The sequence below is a fragment of the Meriones unguiculatus genome, chromosome 5 (assembly GCF_030254825.1).
Source record: "Meriones unguiculatus strain TT.TT164.6M chromosome 5, Bangor_MerUng_6.1, whole genome shotgun sequence".
Lineage (NCBI taxonomy): Eukaryota > Metazoa > Chordata > Mammalia > Rodentia > Muridae > Meriones > Meriones unguiculatus.
Genome location: NC_083353.1, coordinates 40,533,552 through 40,548,522, shown reverse-complemented (window position 1 = coordinate 40,548,522; position 14,971 = coordinate 40,533,552). Strand labels below are relative to the sequence as shown.

Genomic DNA, 14,971 nt, shown 5'->3' with positions numbered 1-14,971 from the left:
GAGAGACGCCTTGGTCTTTTTGTTGTTGTTCTTTTCTTTTTTGGTTTTTTGAGACAGAGTTTCTCTGTTTGTAGCCTTGGCTGTCACAGACTCACTTTTGTAGACCAGGCTGGCCTCGAACTCACAACGACCCACCTGTCTCTGCCTTCCTGAGTGCTGGGACCACAGGCCTGCGCCACCACACCAGGCCCCCTTGGTCTTTCTGTATATGTTTATTTTTATTTATGTTTGTGTGTGTTCTGGGAAGGTCAGAAGAGGGTGACAGGTTCCCTGGAGCTGCTGTTACAGGCAGTTGTAAGCCTTTCAGAAACTGAGCTCAGTACCTGCTCTTAGCTACGGAGTCACCTCTCCGATCCTTTAATAATTTTTGCTATGCTTAAGGGTGTGCGTTTGTGGGCACCGGCAGAGGACAGAAAAAGGTATCAGATCGCCTAGAGCTGAGTTACAGGCTGGTATAGCCACCAGGATGTGCATGGTGCTGGAAATCAAACTCTGGTCCAGCGGAAGAGGGAGAAATGCACTTAACCGTGAGCCGCGTCTCCAGCCGCCCCTCGTGTTTTGCTTTTAGGAGGAAGGTGGACAGCATTTCTAGTATTCGTGCCTCCTCAATTGTCTCCAACTTGGAAACAGACCTTATATGCGAAGCTCCTTTTGGTGTCTGAATTTTATCTGTAAGGGCGAGTCCGGTGCTCTGCTCCCATTACGTCACAATACCACATCTCCCTTCTTTTTCTTATCACGCAGCTAAGGAGTCCCTGGAACAAAATGCTCACTTCAGAAATATTAGCGGCCGGTTTGCTTGGCTTTCGACGGCGATTGGCAGGGTGCATTCTCCGCAAGCACGTGATTTGGGGGACTGCAGAGGGCATTAGTGAAGAAGGGTGCATCTTCAAGAGAGGCGGGAAGGAAGGGGGAGAGCTGAGGTGGGCCTTAACCTGAACCTGGATGTGGGCTGCCAGGGACAGAGCGGACTTCGGGGACACAGGGTCCCAGCGTTGGGACTGCAAGGTAGGGTGAGCCTGGGGAGCAAAGGACCTGGGTGGGGCGGGTGGGCGTGGTAGTGGGCCCTGGGGCGGGGTCTGGGTGGGGCGAGCGCGCGCAGACGCACAGAGCTCCGCGTCTGCTGGCTGACCCGCCGTCAGTCTGCAGCTGCGGGAGGCCATGGGGCGCGAGTCCGCGGCGCTGGTGGGCCCGCTGCTCGGGCTGGGGCTGCTGCTGTGTGGTCTGGGTAGCTTGGCGAGCGCCGAGCCCCGCGCTCCGCCGGACAGGATCGGTAGGTGCAGGGGATGCGGAGGCGCGGCGATGCCTACGTCCGTCCCCCCGCGGCAGGGTGGAGATCGAGTTCCCGAGGATCGAGCCGTGGGCTCCACGCGTGGAGCGGTGACACTGGAGGCGTGTGCTAATCCGGGATCCCGAATCCCTGCAGCCCCAGCCTTGGAGGCCCTCGACAATAGGAGCTGGACGCTCTCAGGAGCCCGCCTCCGGCTGTCCCTGGAACCGAGTCTGTCTGTCTGGCGGATTGAGGCGTGCAGATGCCGCACAGGGACCTGTCTGGTGTAGCCCCCCTCTTCTGCCAGTCCCCTCCCCCGAGGAGGGCTAGGACCGCCTCCCCGCACCTGCGCTCTGCTTGCGAGGCCGCAACTGCTCAGCTAACCGGAGGACCGGGTCTCTTCTGGCTTTGCTTGCCTCGGGTTTTTACGATCTGGCGTTCCGCTCCCACCTAAAATTGTGTCTTTCGGGATCGTTCCCGGAGTTGGGGCTTCAGGGAGACAAAGAACAAAGCTGGGCGAAGATGGCGGCCACTTTATTTAAAATGCGTGCAGGAGTGGCCCTTTCGTTCTTCCCCCGGGATTGGGCACAGGAGGGTCCATGGATCCCGTGGTGCCTCCTCAAAGACCTGTGAGGATCTTTGGGCATCTTTTGACTCACTGTCAGTTCTTAACTTCATTTACAGCCCCTATTTAGGTACAGGGAATGTGTCTTAGAGAGAAGCCTGCCCTCAGGTTTCCCCAAGTTGTTGGTTATGTCTTGGGTAGTGTATTATTAGTTAATGGCCTTTCAAAAACAAAAGCCACACTGCCACCAGGAGAAACAGACGGTTCCTCTTTTCCCCCTTACAGCAATCGTTGGCGCCGGAATTGGTGGCACTTCCTCGGCCTATTATCTTCGGAAGAAATTTGGGAAGGACGTGAAGATTGACGTGTTTGAAAGAGAAGAGGTCGGGGGCCGCTTGGCCACCATGAAGGTGCAGGGTCATGACTACGAGGCAGGGGGCTCTGTCATCCACCCTCTAAATTTGCACATGAAGCGTTTTGTCAAAGAGCTGGGTATGTGGTTTGGACTCAGGGCTAAGCAGATTTCTGGGTGACTGGCCCTAGGTGTTTCCATAATACAGAGAACTGAGATATTTCTGCTTTGTTTGCCTTCTGTAGAGAAGTTGGTGAAACTTTGCTGTGGGGGTTAGCAGTTGGTACCAGCTTAGCCTTGATCCACTCTAATGAGACTCTAATTATCTGCCTGTCATCAGGTCTCTGGAATTACAGCCATTGGGTGGAGTGAGGGTGGCTGTCATTGTCAGTTCTTTAATTTAAAAAAGTTATATTTTAGCTTTTCATTTTGTGTGGCTGTGGGGGTGGGGCTGTTGGGTGTTGGTCTGAATGCCACAGTGTGTGTATGGAGGGCAGAGGGCAACTGATCTAGTCAGTTCTACCATGTGGGTCCCAGGAACTGAACTCAGGTCTTAAGGCTGGCAGCAAATGCCACTAGGGGATAAACCATCTTGCTGGCCCCCTAATTGTTAGTTCTCTCTCTCTCTCTTTGGTTTGCTTTTTGACACTGGGTTTCTCTGTGTAGCCTTGGCTGTCCTGGACTCACTTTGTAGACCAGGCTGTCCTTGAACTCACAGACATCTGCCTGTTGCTGTCTCCCTGAGTCCTGGGATTACAGGCGTGCAACACCACAATGGCCTCTTGTCAGTTCTCAAACCTTGGGGTTTGGGCTGAAGGATCAGAGAATTTTAAGGTAGCAGAAACCTTAGCCCATTCTGCAGATGAGAAAATGATCTCATTTTGAAGCCTTGGGCTTCAAACACTGTGCTTGAAGTCATTCAAACAGGGTGCAGGATGTGTTCACAGAGACACATAGCATACATTGCCAGCAGGACTGGGGCATGTTCTGAGGCAGTCTGGCAGGCCTCTGCAAGCCTTTTCTTAGGGAAGAGTGTGTAACTTTGGCCTTTTTCCGTTTACCTGAATTTCCCAGTTTTGCAAGGTAATATTTGAGTAGGAATGGGATAGATCTTACTCCTCAGCTTTCCTTTTAATCCAGGAAGCAGGTGCTCCCTTCTCCACTAAAACTAGTGAGTTTAATTTGCTACATGTACCTGACCTCTAACCAGTCTTCTAGTGTGTCAGTTTGTGGATTGAGCAATTGGTAAGTGTCCACACTGTTCTAAAAATAGAACTGCACTGTGACTCCTGACCCTTGGGGATGGCCCATAGGTCACTCAGTCCAGAAAGTCTCTGACAGCTCCCCAAATTCCCTTTTCCTTGGGCCAATGTAGAAACCACTGGCATACCTTTCCTCTGTATATGTTTGTCTTGCTTTATTTTTAAGATTTCTTTTCTGTTTTAAGTTCTGTATCTGTGTGTGTGTGTCTGTGTGTCTGTGTGGGGTATGTGCATGTGAGTGCAGGTGCCCACACAGACCAGGAGAAGGTATCAGGGTCCCTGGAGCAAGAGTTATCAGTGAGCCAGGTGTGGTGGTGCATGCCTGGAATCCCAGCACTCTGGGAAGTAGAGGCAGCAGGATCTGTGTGAGTTTGAGGCCAGCCTGGTCTACAAAGTGAGTCCAGGACAGCCGGGGCTACACAGAAAGACCCTGACTCAAAAAATGGAAAAGAGTGACAGGTTGTGAGCTGCCTGACATGGGTGCCAGCACCCGAACCCAGGTCTTCTACAAGAGCAGTGAGGGCTCTTAAGCACTGAGCCGACTCTGAACCCTTTACCCTGTTTTGGCAGGTCTCTCTAGTATTCCGGCTTCAGGTGGCCTGGTGGGTGTGTACGATGGAAAGTCTCTGGTGTTTGAGGAGAGCAGCTGGTTCATAATCAACATGATTAAGCTGGTGTGGCGCTACGGATTTCAGTCCCTGAGAATGCACATGTGGGTGGAAGACTTGCTGGACAAGTTCATGAGGTAACTCTCCGCTTCAGTTGAAGTTAAGACCTTCTGGTCTGACGAGCATTAGACTGTTAGTTTTCTGGTCTGGTTCTACCCAATCCCCACCTGGTTAGGCAAAATGTTTCACAGGAAACAGGAAGATCACTGCTCCATTTGGGAGGCAAACGTGTCATTTGTTTCGATTCTAAATTGTACTTTGCAAAAGTTGAGAATTGAGATGTGGCATGCCTGACCATCCCATTTAAGGAGCTGACTTCTGTATAGAATCTAACTGTCTGGCAACATTAAAGAAACATTGGCAAAGCACAATTTGGAAGTTGGCTTTGGAAAAAAGACGAATGAATTCTTATGGCAGCTGGTTGTGGCGCCGATGCTGTTGGCTGCTGTCTGCAGATGTGGAAGATGGAGATGTCCAGGTGTTAAGTGTGGAAGGCCACCCACTTAGAAAGTGGTAAGGCTGGAGCTCCCACCCAGGCTGACTCAGTCAGGAGTCAGCCTTCATTGTGCTGATGTAGAGTTACTAAGCACAAGATCTTCCAGAAAGTGTCAACGTGAAGGAATTTGGTTTTGGGTTTTGGTGTGCACGCATTTTTGTGGATATGCATACATTCTCCTTTGTGTGTGCACACACCTAAGTCATAAAGAAGTAAATCACTTCTCTCTCTTTTGAGTGTGTGTGCACAAGTGTGCACACTACATCCTGCATATGGAGGACAGAGGAAAACTTTGTGAAAAACTTTCTCCTTCAGCCTTCAGGGATTGGAGTTGGATCTCTAGGCTTGCATAGCCAACGCCTTTACCCACTGAGCCGTCTCCCCTCAGAGACTGTTTTTTTCCACTAAACCTTTCTGTAAGATTTTTTTTTTTAAATCTTACACACACTTTTTTTAAAGTGTGTGTGTGTGTGTCTGTGTGTGTGTGTGTGTGTGTGTGTGTGTGTGTGTTTGTGTAAGTATGTGCCACAGCCCCTAGAGGTCAGAACAGTGTATCAGATCACCTAGAACTGACGTTCAGGCATTGGGAATTTCTTTTTCTTTTTTCATAACTTTAAAAGATTTGTTTATTTTATGTATATAAGCGTTTTGCCTGCCTGTATGTAAGTACATCACATGCAGAACACCTCCAAGTGGAGGAGAGGGAGTGTGCTCCCGTGAAACAGGAGTTGCGGATGGTTGTGAACCACCACATAGGTATTGGGAAATAAACCCTGGTCCTCCACAAGTGCAGCAAGTGCAGTTTTGTTGTAGTTTCTAATTTTTATTTACTTATTTATTTTTGCCAGTTTTGTTCTTTATCTGCAGTTAGAACAAAAGTTTTTAATCTATGAATTTGAGACCAGCCTTGTCTGCATAGTAAGTTCCAGGCTAGCCAAGGTGGCATAGTGAAACACTGCCTCTAAAAACAAACAAACAAACAAACAAACAAAAAGTAATGACTCAACAAGCTGGATGTGAAGACACACTCTGTTAATCCCAGCACTTGTAAGTCAGAGGCAGGCAGGTCTCTGAATTCAGGGCTACTCTGTTGTGCTACTGAATTCCAGGCCAGCCTGGGCTGCATACTGAGGAGACCATGCCTTTAAAAAAGACAGGAAAGAAAATGAACGTTATTTCTCATCCTGGATCTAGTAGCACAGACCTGTAGTCCTAGAAACTTTGGAGGCCAAGGACTAAGGCATTGTAGGTGGGCAGCAGTGAGGCCAGGGTCAACCTGGACAGCCCAGAAGTAAAAATAGGCTGGGGGGTCAGATTTGGCTCAGGCCTGTAACCGCAGTGCTTGGGAGTGGAGGGAGCCTTGGCTCAAGGTCATGCTGAGCTACTTGAAATGAGGAGTCAACGCTCCCAGTTAAGTCCCAGTTGGAAAGTGGGAGATTGTCGTGCTAGTGATACAGCTGAGTTCCCCAGGACAAGTCTTTTTTCCTTTTTAAATTTTATGTTATGACGAAGACAGCTTTTGTGAGTCTCTTCTCTTTCCACCGTGGGCTTTGGGCATTAAACTCAAGTCCTCAGGCTTGTGAGGCAAAATGATTTTTACCTGCTGAGCCATCCCACCATTCCTGTGTCCTTTTCTTTTAATGTCACATCAGGTATTCTAGACTTTAAGTGAACATATACTGTTTTGGTTTTTGGTATAAATAAGTAGAAAAAAACTTTTTTTTTTTTTTTTTTTTTTTTTTTTTAGGGCTTGGGGTCACGAATATTTTGAAGAAATAAAACTGAAGTGGGTAGATCAGGAATTAATTTTACTGGTCTGGGTATAAGCCCTGTCTTCGGTCATGGCAGTGGGAATGGATTGATGAGAGACTTCAGAAAGCTCCATGAGCTTGCCCACTGGTGGGAGAAAGAAGCTCTGTCATGGTTAACGTGGAGGCTGATGGTTGGTTGTGGTAGGGATGAGACCCAGGACTTTGTGGGAGTTAGGTGAGCGCTCTGTCTGCTGAGATGCACCCCCAAGACATGCACATCTCTTTGAAGATGTCCCACTGGCCATATTGAAGGCCACAGATGTCTTGGGGTGAAAGGCAGAGGAGACCGCAAAGGGCTGTGAAAGGTGAGATTGAGCTGTGCCTCACCTGATGGGTAGGAACTTATGAAAAGGAAACCTGGAAGCTAGTTCATGATTTAAAATATATGTGTGTGTGTGTGTGTGTGTGTGTGTGTGTGTTTATTCTGTATTTATGTCCATGATCATGTGTGTGCCTAGTGTCAAAGAGGTCAGAAGAGGGCATCAGATCTCTTAGAAAAAGGTTACAGATGATTGTAAGCTGCCATATGGGTGCTGAGAACAGAACCCAGTTGTAAATCAGGCAGTGGTGACACACACCTTTAATTCCTGCACTCAGGAGGCAGAGGCAGGTGGATCTCTGAGTTGGAGGCCAGCCTGGGCTACAGATCTAGCTCTAGGACATATGGAGCTATCCAGAAAGACCCTGTATGAAAACTAAACAAGAACTCAAGTCCTCTGCAAAAGCAGCAAGTGCTATTAACTGCTGAGTCGTATTTCTAGCTCCATCTTTTTTTTTTTTTTTTTTAAAGGTAGAGTTTCACTGCGTATCTCAGGCTGCCCTGAAATTTGCAAAGCCTGCCATCAGTTTCATTCTCCTGAGGCTGTTTGTAGCCCCTCTCCTCTGCCCTGTCCTATGTGACATTTAATGAGTGTTTCTCTTTCCCAAGGATCTATCGTTATCAGTCCCATGACTATGCCTTCAGCAGCGTAGAAAAGTTAATGTATGCCATCGGAGGGGAGGACTACGTCAGACTGCTTAACCAGACTCTCCATGAAAACCTGAAGAAAGCAGGCTTCTCCGAGACGTTCCTCAGCGAGATGATTGCTCCCGTCATGAGGGTCAATTTTGGCCAGAGCACTAACCTCAACGCCTTTGTGGGTAAGGCAGGATCGGAGGGAATCGGGGATGGCTGTAGCTAAGGGATTTAGCCACGAGGGTGAAGCAGGCTCTGGATGGAGGAGGCTGGTTTCTTAGTGGCTCAGGCATTTTTACCGACATAGTTTCTGTCTGTGAGTTGCTGGTGGTAGAGGGTCCCATGCTTCTGTTAGTTCCGGTGGTTCTCGCCTGAACGAGACCTTTGTCCCTCAGGGTCATCTGGCAGTGTCTGGAGGCATTTGAAGCAGAATATCTAAGTGGCTGGACCTAAGCAAGGCAGAATTAAAGCATGTCTTTGCTCCTTCCTGACAGGAGCAGTGTCGATTTCGGCTGCGGATTCCAACCTTTGGGCAGTGGAAGGTGGTAATAAAGTTGTGTGCTCAGAGCTTCTTCAGGCTTCCAGCAGCAATCTTATAACTGGAGCCGTGGTGTCCATTGAGGAGAAGACAAGAACCAAGCAGACAGGTGAGGCTGAACTTTAATTGTTCCTGGTCATGCCTACAAAAATGATAGTCAGAGAAATATCACACACACTCACACACACACACACACTCACACATAGCATATGGGTGTGTTATATTGTATGGTATGTCTGTGTACCATAGGCATGTAGTGCCCTCAGAGGCCTGAAGAGGGCATGAGATGCCTGGAAACCATCACGAGGGTGCGGGGATCAAACCTAGGCCCTCTGCTAGAACATTCAGTGGTTCTAGCCAGTGAGCCATCTTCCAGTCCTCCCCCGCTTTTGTTTTTGTTTTTGTAGACAGGATTTCTCTTTGTATAGCTTTGACTGTCTTGGAACTCACTCTGTAGACCAGACCAAGCTAGCCTGGAACTCACAGTGATCCTCCTGGGATTAAAGGTGTATACCACCAATGCCTGACTTTTTTTTTTTTTAATTACTTTAATTTTTTAAAGATAGAGCTTTTCTAGCTAAAGTAGCTCTGGCTGTCCTGGAACTTACTATGTAGACCAGGTTGGCCTCAAACTCCTCTGCCTCCTGAGTGCTGGGATTGGAATAAAGCTTTATGCTGGTGAGGGTTGGGGGAGGTTAACTTTTTACATGGGTGATGGGGATTTGAACTCAAGTCCCATAATTCTGTAACTGCTAATAGTTTCTCTATGATTATAAAAAGTTAAGGTATTTACCCAAATGTATTTCATTGAGGACAATTTTCTACTTAGTAAGAACAAAATGTGGAACATTCCCTTTGGGGATGAGGTTTTTTTCCCATACCCTGTGAGCAGTGGTCATGCTCTTTAGCACAGTTGGGAACATTTCTGCATGAGCGATGTGAAATTCCACTGTTCTGGAACTTTGTAAGAGATGTCAGAAGAAAAGATTTTCTAGCCTGGGGAGATGGCCCTGTGGGTAAGAGATCTTGCTGCACAGTCCTGAGGACCTGAGTTCAACCCCCCCAGTAGCCAGCTCTTTTTTAAAAAAGAGCTAGATAGGCGGCCAGCCTGGTCTACAAAGTGAATCCAGGACAGCCAAGGCTCAACAGAGAAACCCTGCCTCGAAAAAAACAAAACCAACCAACCAAACAAACAAAGAATTAGGTATCCCTTGTGTATGCCTGTAATCCCAGTACTGTGGAGAATATAGACGAATAATCCTGGGGCTTGTTGCTAGCAGGTTCAGTGAGAGATCATGTTTCAAGGGAATGAGGCAAAGAGAAAAGAACAGGACCCGGCCCATGCCTCCTCTAGTCTTTTTGTGCATGGCCAGATGCACACATAAGTAGATATGTATACATACCTGTGTGCGCACCACACACACACGAATTGTTGGCTGGGTGTGCATCTTGGTTGGTAGAGCCTGTCATGCATGAAGCCATGGGTTTGATCTCTAGCATCATAGAAACTAGGTGATGGCACAGAACTTATCCTTAATACTCTAGAAATGGGGGCAGGAGGATCAGAAGTTCAAGATTATCTTTGGCAACGTAGGAGTTTGAAGGCTGCCTGAGCTACATGAGAGGTTGTGTCAAAAATACAAACAGAGCTGGGAAGATATTTAAGAGCCTTTTCAGTAAGCTGCTTGCCATGCAAGAATGGGAACTTGACTTTGATCCCTAAAGGTGGGAAGCTGGAGAGATAAGGGCACTTGTTACTCTTTCAAAGGACCTAAGTTCAGTTCCCAACACCCAGTGTCTTGTAACTTCAGTTCCAGGGGATCTTCTTCTGGCCTCCACAGGCCCTAGCATGTACTTGGTACACAGACATACATGTGTGGCAAATATTCCTATACATATAATAACAATAATAATAATAATAATAAAAATAAATATTTTAAAGAGAGAGACAGAAGCCAAGATGGACAACTCCTGGGGTTATGACACAAGGTTAGCCACTGACCTTGACATATAAACACACACTTGTACATGTACACAGAGAAGACCAAAAATGCTACAGAATCCTTTGTGCCAGGCCTGAAATTGAGTGTCAGAAATGCTAAGAGATGCATGCTCTCCGTGCCCTTAGGCAACCCCACCAAGATGTATGAAGTGGTTTATAAAACAGGATCTGAGACCCATTCTGACTTCTACGACATTGTCCTTGTGGCTGCGCCACTGAACCGGAAGATGTCCAACATAACTTTCCAAGGTTTCAATCCGCCCATTGAGGAGTTCAACGACCCATATCAACACCTGGTGACGACTTTGATTAAAGGAGAACTGAATTCCACTTTCTTCAGCTCCAGACCCAAGGAGCAGTTTGGTCTCTCTGCGATTCTACTCACTGATGACTCCAATATGTTTATTAACAGCCTGTCCATTGTATCTTCTGTAAGAACCAAGGAGGGCCCCGCACCTCCAACGGATGGGATGCATGTGTGGAAGACCTTCTCCAGGGACATTCTCACTGAGGAACAAATTTCAAAGCTCTTCCTATCCTATGAGTATGCTGTCCGGAAGCAGTGGCTGTCCTACCCTTACTATGAGCCTCCTCAGAAGTGTCCCTCCATCATCCTCCATGATCGGCTCTATTACCTCAATGGCATCGAGTTTGCCGCCAGCTGCATGGAGATGAGTGCCATTGCTGGCTACAACGCAGCTCTCCTTGCCTATCACCGTTGGAACGGCCACGAGGACATGATTGACCAGGATGATCTGTATGAAAAGCTTAAAACAGAGCTGTAAATGTAACTGAGCTTCTCCCCAGAGCATCCTGCCCTGGCCGATCAGCGGAGAGGATTTTGAATCTCTACCAGCACTCTTCATGTGGGTCATGAGAAAACAACGTTCCTGTTTCTGGGAGAACTTGTTCTTCAGCCGGAATGTCTTCACTCTTACATTTGGGGGAGGTGCACGAGGAGGGTTGAACCCAAGGCCCCCGTGCATGCTGGGCAAGCACTGTATACCGAGCTGAGCTTCACCCCTAGCCCTCTTTGTGGCTTTTCTTTTGAGACTGGGTCTCACTAAGTTTTCCAGGTAGAATTCTGCCTCAGCCTCCTGAGGCCTGGCTGTTAACTATCTGGGGAACCATTGGAGTGTTTCCCAGGCTTGCCTGGTTTTAAGAGGCACTTGAAACTTGATAAATACCTGGATTTGGGTTCAGTGGGCCTGTGTGGGCCTGGATTTGCTTAGATTGTAATCTTTCTTTCTTTTTTCCTCTCTCTCTCTTTTCTTCCTTTTGGGGGGGTTTGTTGAAACTAGGTCTTACTCTGCCCCAAGGCTGACCTTTAAATCACAGCAACCCTCCTGTCTCAGCCTCCCATGTGCTGGGATACAGGTGTGAACTCTAATTCCTGGCAGTTTACACTTTTCTGATGGAAATCTGCTGAAGCCTGAAGTCAAGCCTTTAAGAATGTGGAGTTTTTGATTGCATCTGTCTTGGTTTTATCAGGGATAGATTCAGAGATAGAAACAGAGATATCCTGTGAAATGGGAACCAAATATAGGCTATTAAATCAAGAAACTGGCATTGTCATCTGAGGCTCTCATGAAGAAGTCTGTGTTTTTCTGTACTGTGCTGGGGATTGAACCCAGGAATCAGACAAGTGCTTTACCGGTGAGCTACAGTCCCAGCTCTAAGAGCTTTAGGACCCACATGTAGAGAAGGAGATTTTCTGGGTTGAGGATGGACTCTTGGCACTGTAGCGTTTGTCAAGTTCAAGTGTCTAGCATGAAGCCAAATTCACACGTCCCAGGTGTGGGGTTAAACCATCTCTAGATAGCTTTGAGTGCCTTAAAAGTACTGAGCAACGCAAATCGTGACCACAGCAGACCTGTGCCAGGGGTGATGGCTGTGTTGCTATTAGCAATGGTCTTCACGGGAACAGCACTAGAGCAGAGGCAGCTTGGGTGACCCCAGAGCAGGCGGCCTTAGAACTGTGTCTTCTTGGCGACTTGAGTTCAGAGGGAAGTTCATCAGATGCTGGGCATCCAAGGTGAGGAGGGGCTGTTGCTGAAATCTTCAGACAATGGCTCTCAGCTGTGGTGCACAAGGGCATCCAGGCTTCTCACTTGTAGCAAAGTTCAAGAATCCTAGCTTTTTAGAAAACTGCTCAAAGGTCACCATCGACTGTCACAGCCACAAGTATTAAGAGAAAAGAAGTAATTTTGCCTGCTTTGATGGTGCCTATATTCTCAGTACTTTTGTGGCAAGAGGGGTAAGAGTTCAAGGCCAGCCAGGCATGGTGGCTCCTGCCTCTAATCCCAGCACTCTAGGAGGCAGAGGCAGGCGGATCTCTGTGAGTTAGAGACCAGCCTGGGCTGTGCAACACTCTGTCTCAAGGAATAAAAACCAACTCCCTTCACCAGATTATAGCATTGTAGCAGTAAAGTGGTCTGAGGAAACACTAATTCTTAAAAATTACTTTTCCCCTGGTATAGCTGTGGGAATTAATAATGTGTGGAGAAGGCAGCCATGATATATTTGATATAGTGAAAGGAATTAACTTCATAGTTTATCAAAAGGTTGCCTTTTTTCTAATTTGTTCAGAGACATTTCTATTTGTTTCTGTTGTGGTTTTAATGAACATGGTTTGTCAGGAATAGAACCCTGTTGTGGATTTGGTACAGTGGTTCCTCATCTGAGGGGAATGTGTTTCATGACCTCAAGGGGCACCCGGAACTGGGAAGCTGTGAGTCTCACATGTTCTATTTCCACATGTACAATATCCTGTGATAAAGTTTTAATTTACAAATTTGGCACAGTGAGAGAGTAACAACAATAATTATAAAATAAAAGAATTATAACAATTCATCATAACGGAAGTCAATTAAAACTTACAATGTCTGGTCTTTTTCTTTTGCGGGGGGTTGGGGTGGGGCCTCACTGTTTCTTTGGCTGGCCTCAGAGTCATAGAGACAGCCTGTTTCTGCCATCTCTGTGCTGCCACCACACCCACCAGCTGTTTCTGGTAATTTCCATTGAGTATGTTCAGATCAACAAAAAAGCAACAGCATCTGCAGGAGGGCTGCTGCAAATGCAGGGAACACAAGATAACTGCATTTCTGCCATTGTGGACTTGATTTGCAATGGGATTATATTTAGGCTTGTAATTTAAAATTTTGCTGGTGGGCCAGAGGGTTGGCTCAGTGGTTTGGAGCTGCAGGCAAAGTACACATACATGTACATTTTAAAAATTAAGAAAAAAAAATCTTTAGCCAGGTGTAACACATGCCCAGTGTTTGGGAGGCAGAGGCAGGTGGAGCGATAGGACTGCAAGGCTAGCCTGGTCTACCTAGTGAGTTCCAGGTCAGCCAGGGCAACACACTGAGCCCTTATCTAATCTAAAATAATAATAGTAATTGTAATAAGTGCAAAAAAAGAAAGTTTGATAAAAAGTTTGAAATGAAAATACACGTGGCCCCATCTTTAGGTAAGAGAGGCCATTTGGAGAAGGTACATGCATTTCTCTGCAGAGCAACCGTTATGTAAATCTGCCTTAAGGCTTCTGAGATGATTATACAGTGCCCCAAGGGGGTACAAAGCCAAACACAGGCAGCAGGACATGGTACAACTCCAGAACTGCATGCTTGGTTTATGTAGTGAGCTCCAGGACAACCAGAGCTATGTAGAAAAACCCTGACTCAAAAAATAGAAAAAAGGGATGTAACCTAGTGAGCATGCTCACTAAAGATCATAGTTTAATAAGGAAAGATAGTGAGGATCGACAACCTTCTCCCTTCCAACAAGCACAGCCTGTGTTGTGAACACAGAGCTGGAAAGATTCCCAAGGGAGGTTTCTACACAGATGCTAGGTGGAAGATTGTAAGTGTTGGCTGCTGTCACCACCATCACAGGGAATGTCAGCAGCTGGAAGGAAGGCCATTCGGAAAGGGTTAGTGAGGGCTCAGAGAGCTGTTGTATGACAGCTTCTTGCCCTCAGGTGTCCGTGACCCTCATCTCCAAGCTTTACGGTAACTTAGCTATTGAAGCTGCCTCAAAGCAGGTGAGTTTATGGCTTTGGGTCCAGCTTGTTCACTCAGGAACTTGACTTGCATATTCTGCCTAGAGCTACAGGGACAAGCTGAAGGTGTAGGAGAAAAAGTACTGAGTTAACCAGAAAAGTGCTTCGAGAGGAGGCAGAGATACAGTGTAAATTCCCAAGTCAACCCCTCTGAAGGAAGGGGAGTTCTTTCATAACAGTTTGGAGTTTGTCTCCTTTTAAAAAGTTTTATTGTCTTATGTGTGTATATGTTTGCATGTATTCTACATTGCGTGTATGCCTGCTGCCTGCTGCAACCAGAAAAGAGCATCAGATCACCTGGAACTGGACTTAAAGATGGTTCTGAGCTATGCAGTGGATGCTGGGAATCAAACCTGAGTCCTCTGGAAGATCAGCCAGTGCTCTGAGCCATCTCTCCAGTCCCTCATCTTTTCAGTAGTCCACCTTACGGTGTCAGGGCTTTTTTTGAGATTGTCCATGTAGGGAACATGGCTATGGGTCATTAGGAGCTAGGCTCTGAATGTTTGTATAAGACATCGCAAGTCACTGGGCTCAGGCTCCAAGTGGTGGTCTGGTTGTTACAGTGTGAGGATTTTTGCTCTACTCTCATCCTGTCCCTTTCCATGGTCCCTGATAGATCAGGAATCAAACCACTGACAAGGGATGAAGCTAATGTGGAGCTCCTGAACAGAGGCACTGAGGGGCCTGGTTAGCCTTAGAGATCCACCATAGAGCTGTGGAACTATAAGGCACAGGTGTTTAATGTGCCTATACAGAAGAATGAGGGCTCCGGGTGTGGCTCAGTTGATAGCTGGCCTAGTATGCATGAAGCTCTGGTCTCCATGGGAGAAGCTCTTGCAGTTGTATGAGCAAGGGCAGCTTGGCTGGTCCCAGAGAAGTCACCCTAAAGCCTTCAGCATGATGCAGAGTGCTGGGCTTCACAGTAAAGTACACAGATGCAGGCCGTGTTGATGTCCGAGGTCCATGCTAGCCTTTAATTCACAGAGATC

The 14,971-nt window shown here is 47.3% G+C and overlaps 1 protein-coding gene across 2 annotated transcripts; it reads left to right on the top strand.

The window, feature by feature from the left end:
• Positions 1-991: 991 nt before the first annotated feature.
• Positions 992-12,794, top strand: Pcyox1 (prenylcysteine oxidase 1). 2 transcript variants are annotated; one of them, XM_060383666.1, is made up of 6 exons: positions 992-1,013; positions 2,121-2,327; positions 4,020-4,194; positions 7,353-7,564; positions 7,874-8,026; positions 10,046-12,794. In XM_060383666.1, exons 2-6 carry the CDS (start codon positions 2,240-2,242, stop codon positions 10,702-10,704), a joined length of 1,287 nt encoding a protein of 428 aa, XP_060239649.1. In that variant the 5' UTR covers positions 992-1,013; positions 2,121-2,239; the 3' UTR covers positions 10,705-12,794. The 2 variants fall into 2 exon arrangements, with proteins under 2 accessions (XP_060239649.1, XP_021490233.1); XM_021634558.2 differs by lacking the exon at positions 992-1,013 and adding an exon at positions 1,102-1,273.
• Positions 12,795-14,971: the final 2,177 nt, after the last annotated feature.

What these genes read in the sequence shown, in the direction of transcription:
- Pcyox1 (XM_021634558.2), top strand. Translation starts at nt 1,162, where the DNA reads ATGGGGCGCGAGTCCGCGGCGCTGGTGGGCCCGCTGCTCGGGCTGGGG. An exon ending in TTGCTGGACAAGTTCATGAG is followed by an intron (nt 4,195 to 7,352) that starts GTAACTCTCCGC and finishes CTCTTTCCCAAG; the next exon opens with GATCTATCGTTATCAGTCCC. An exon ending in GACAAGAACCAAGCAGACAG is followed by an intron (nt 8,027 to 10,045) that starts GTGAGGCTGAAC and finishes CCGTGCCCTTAG; the next exon opens with GCAACCCCACCAAGATGTAT.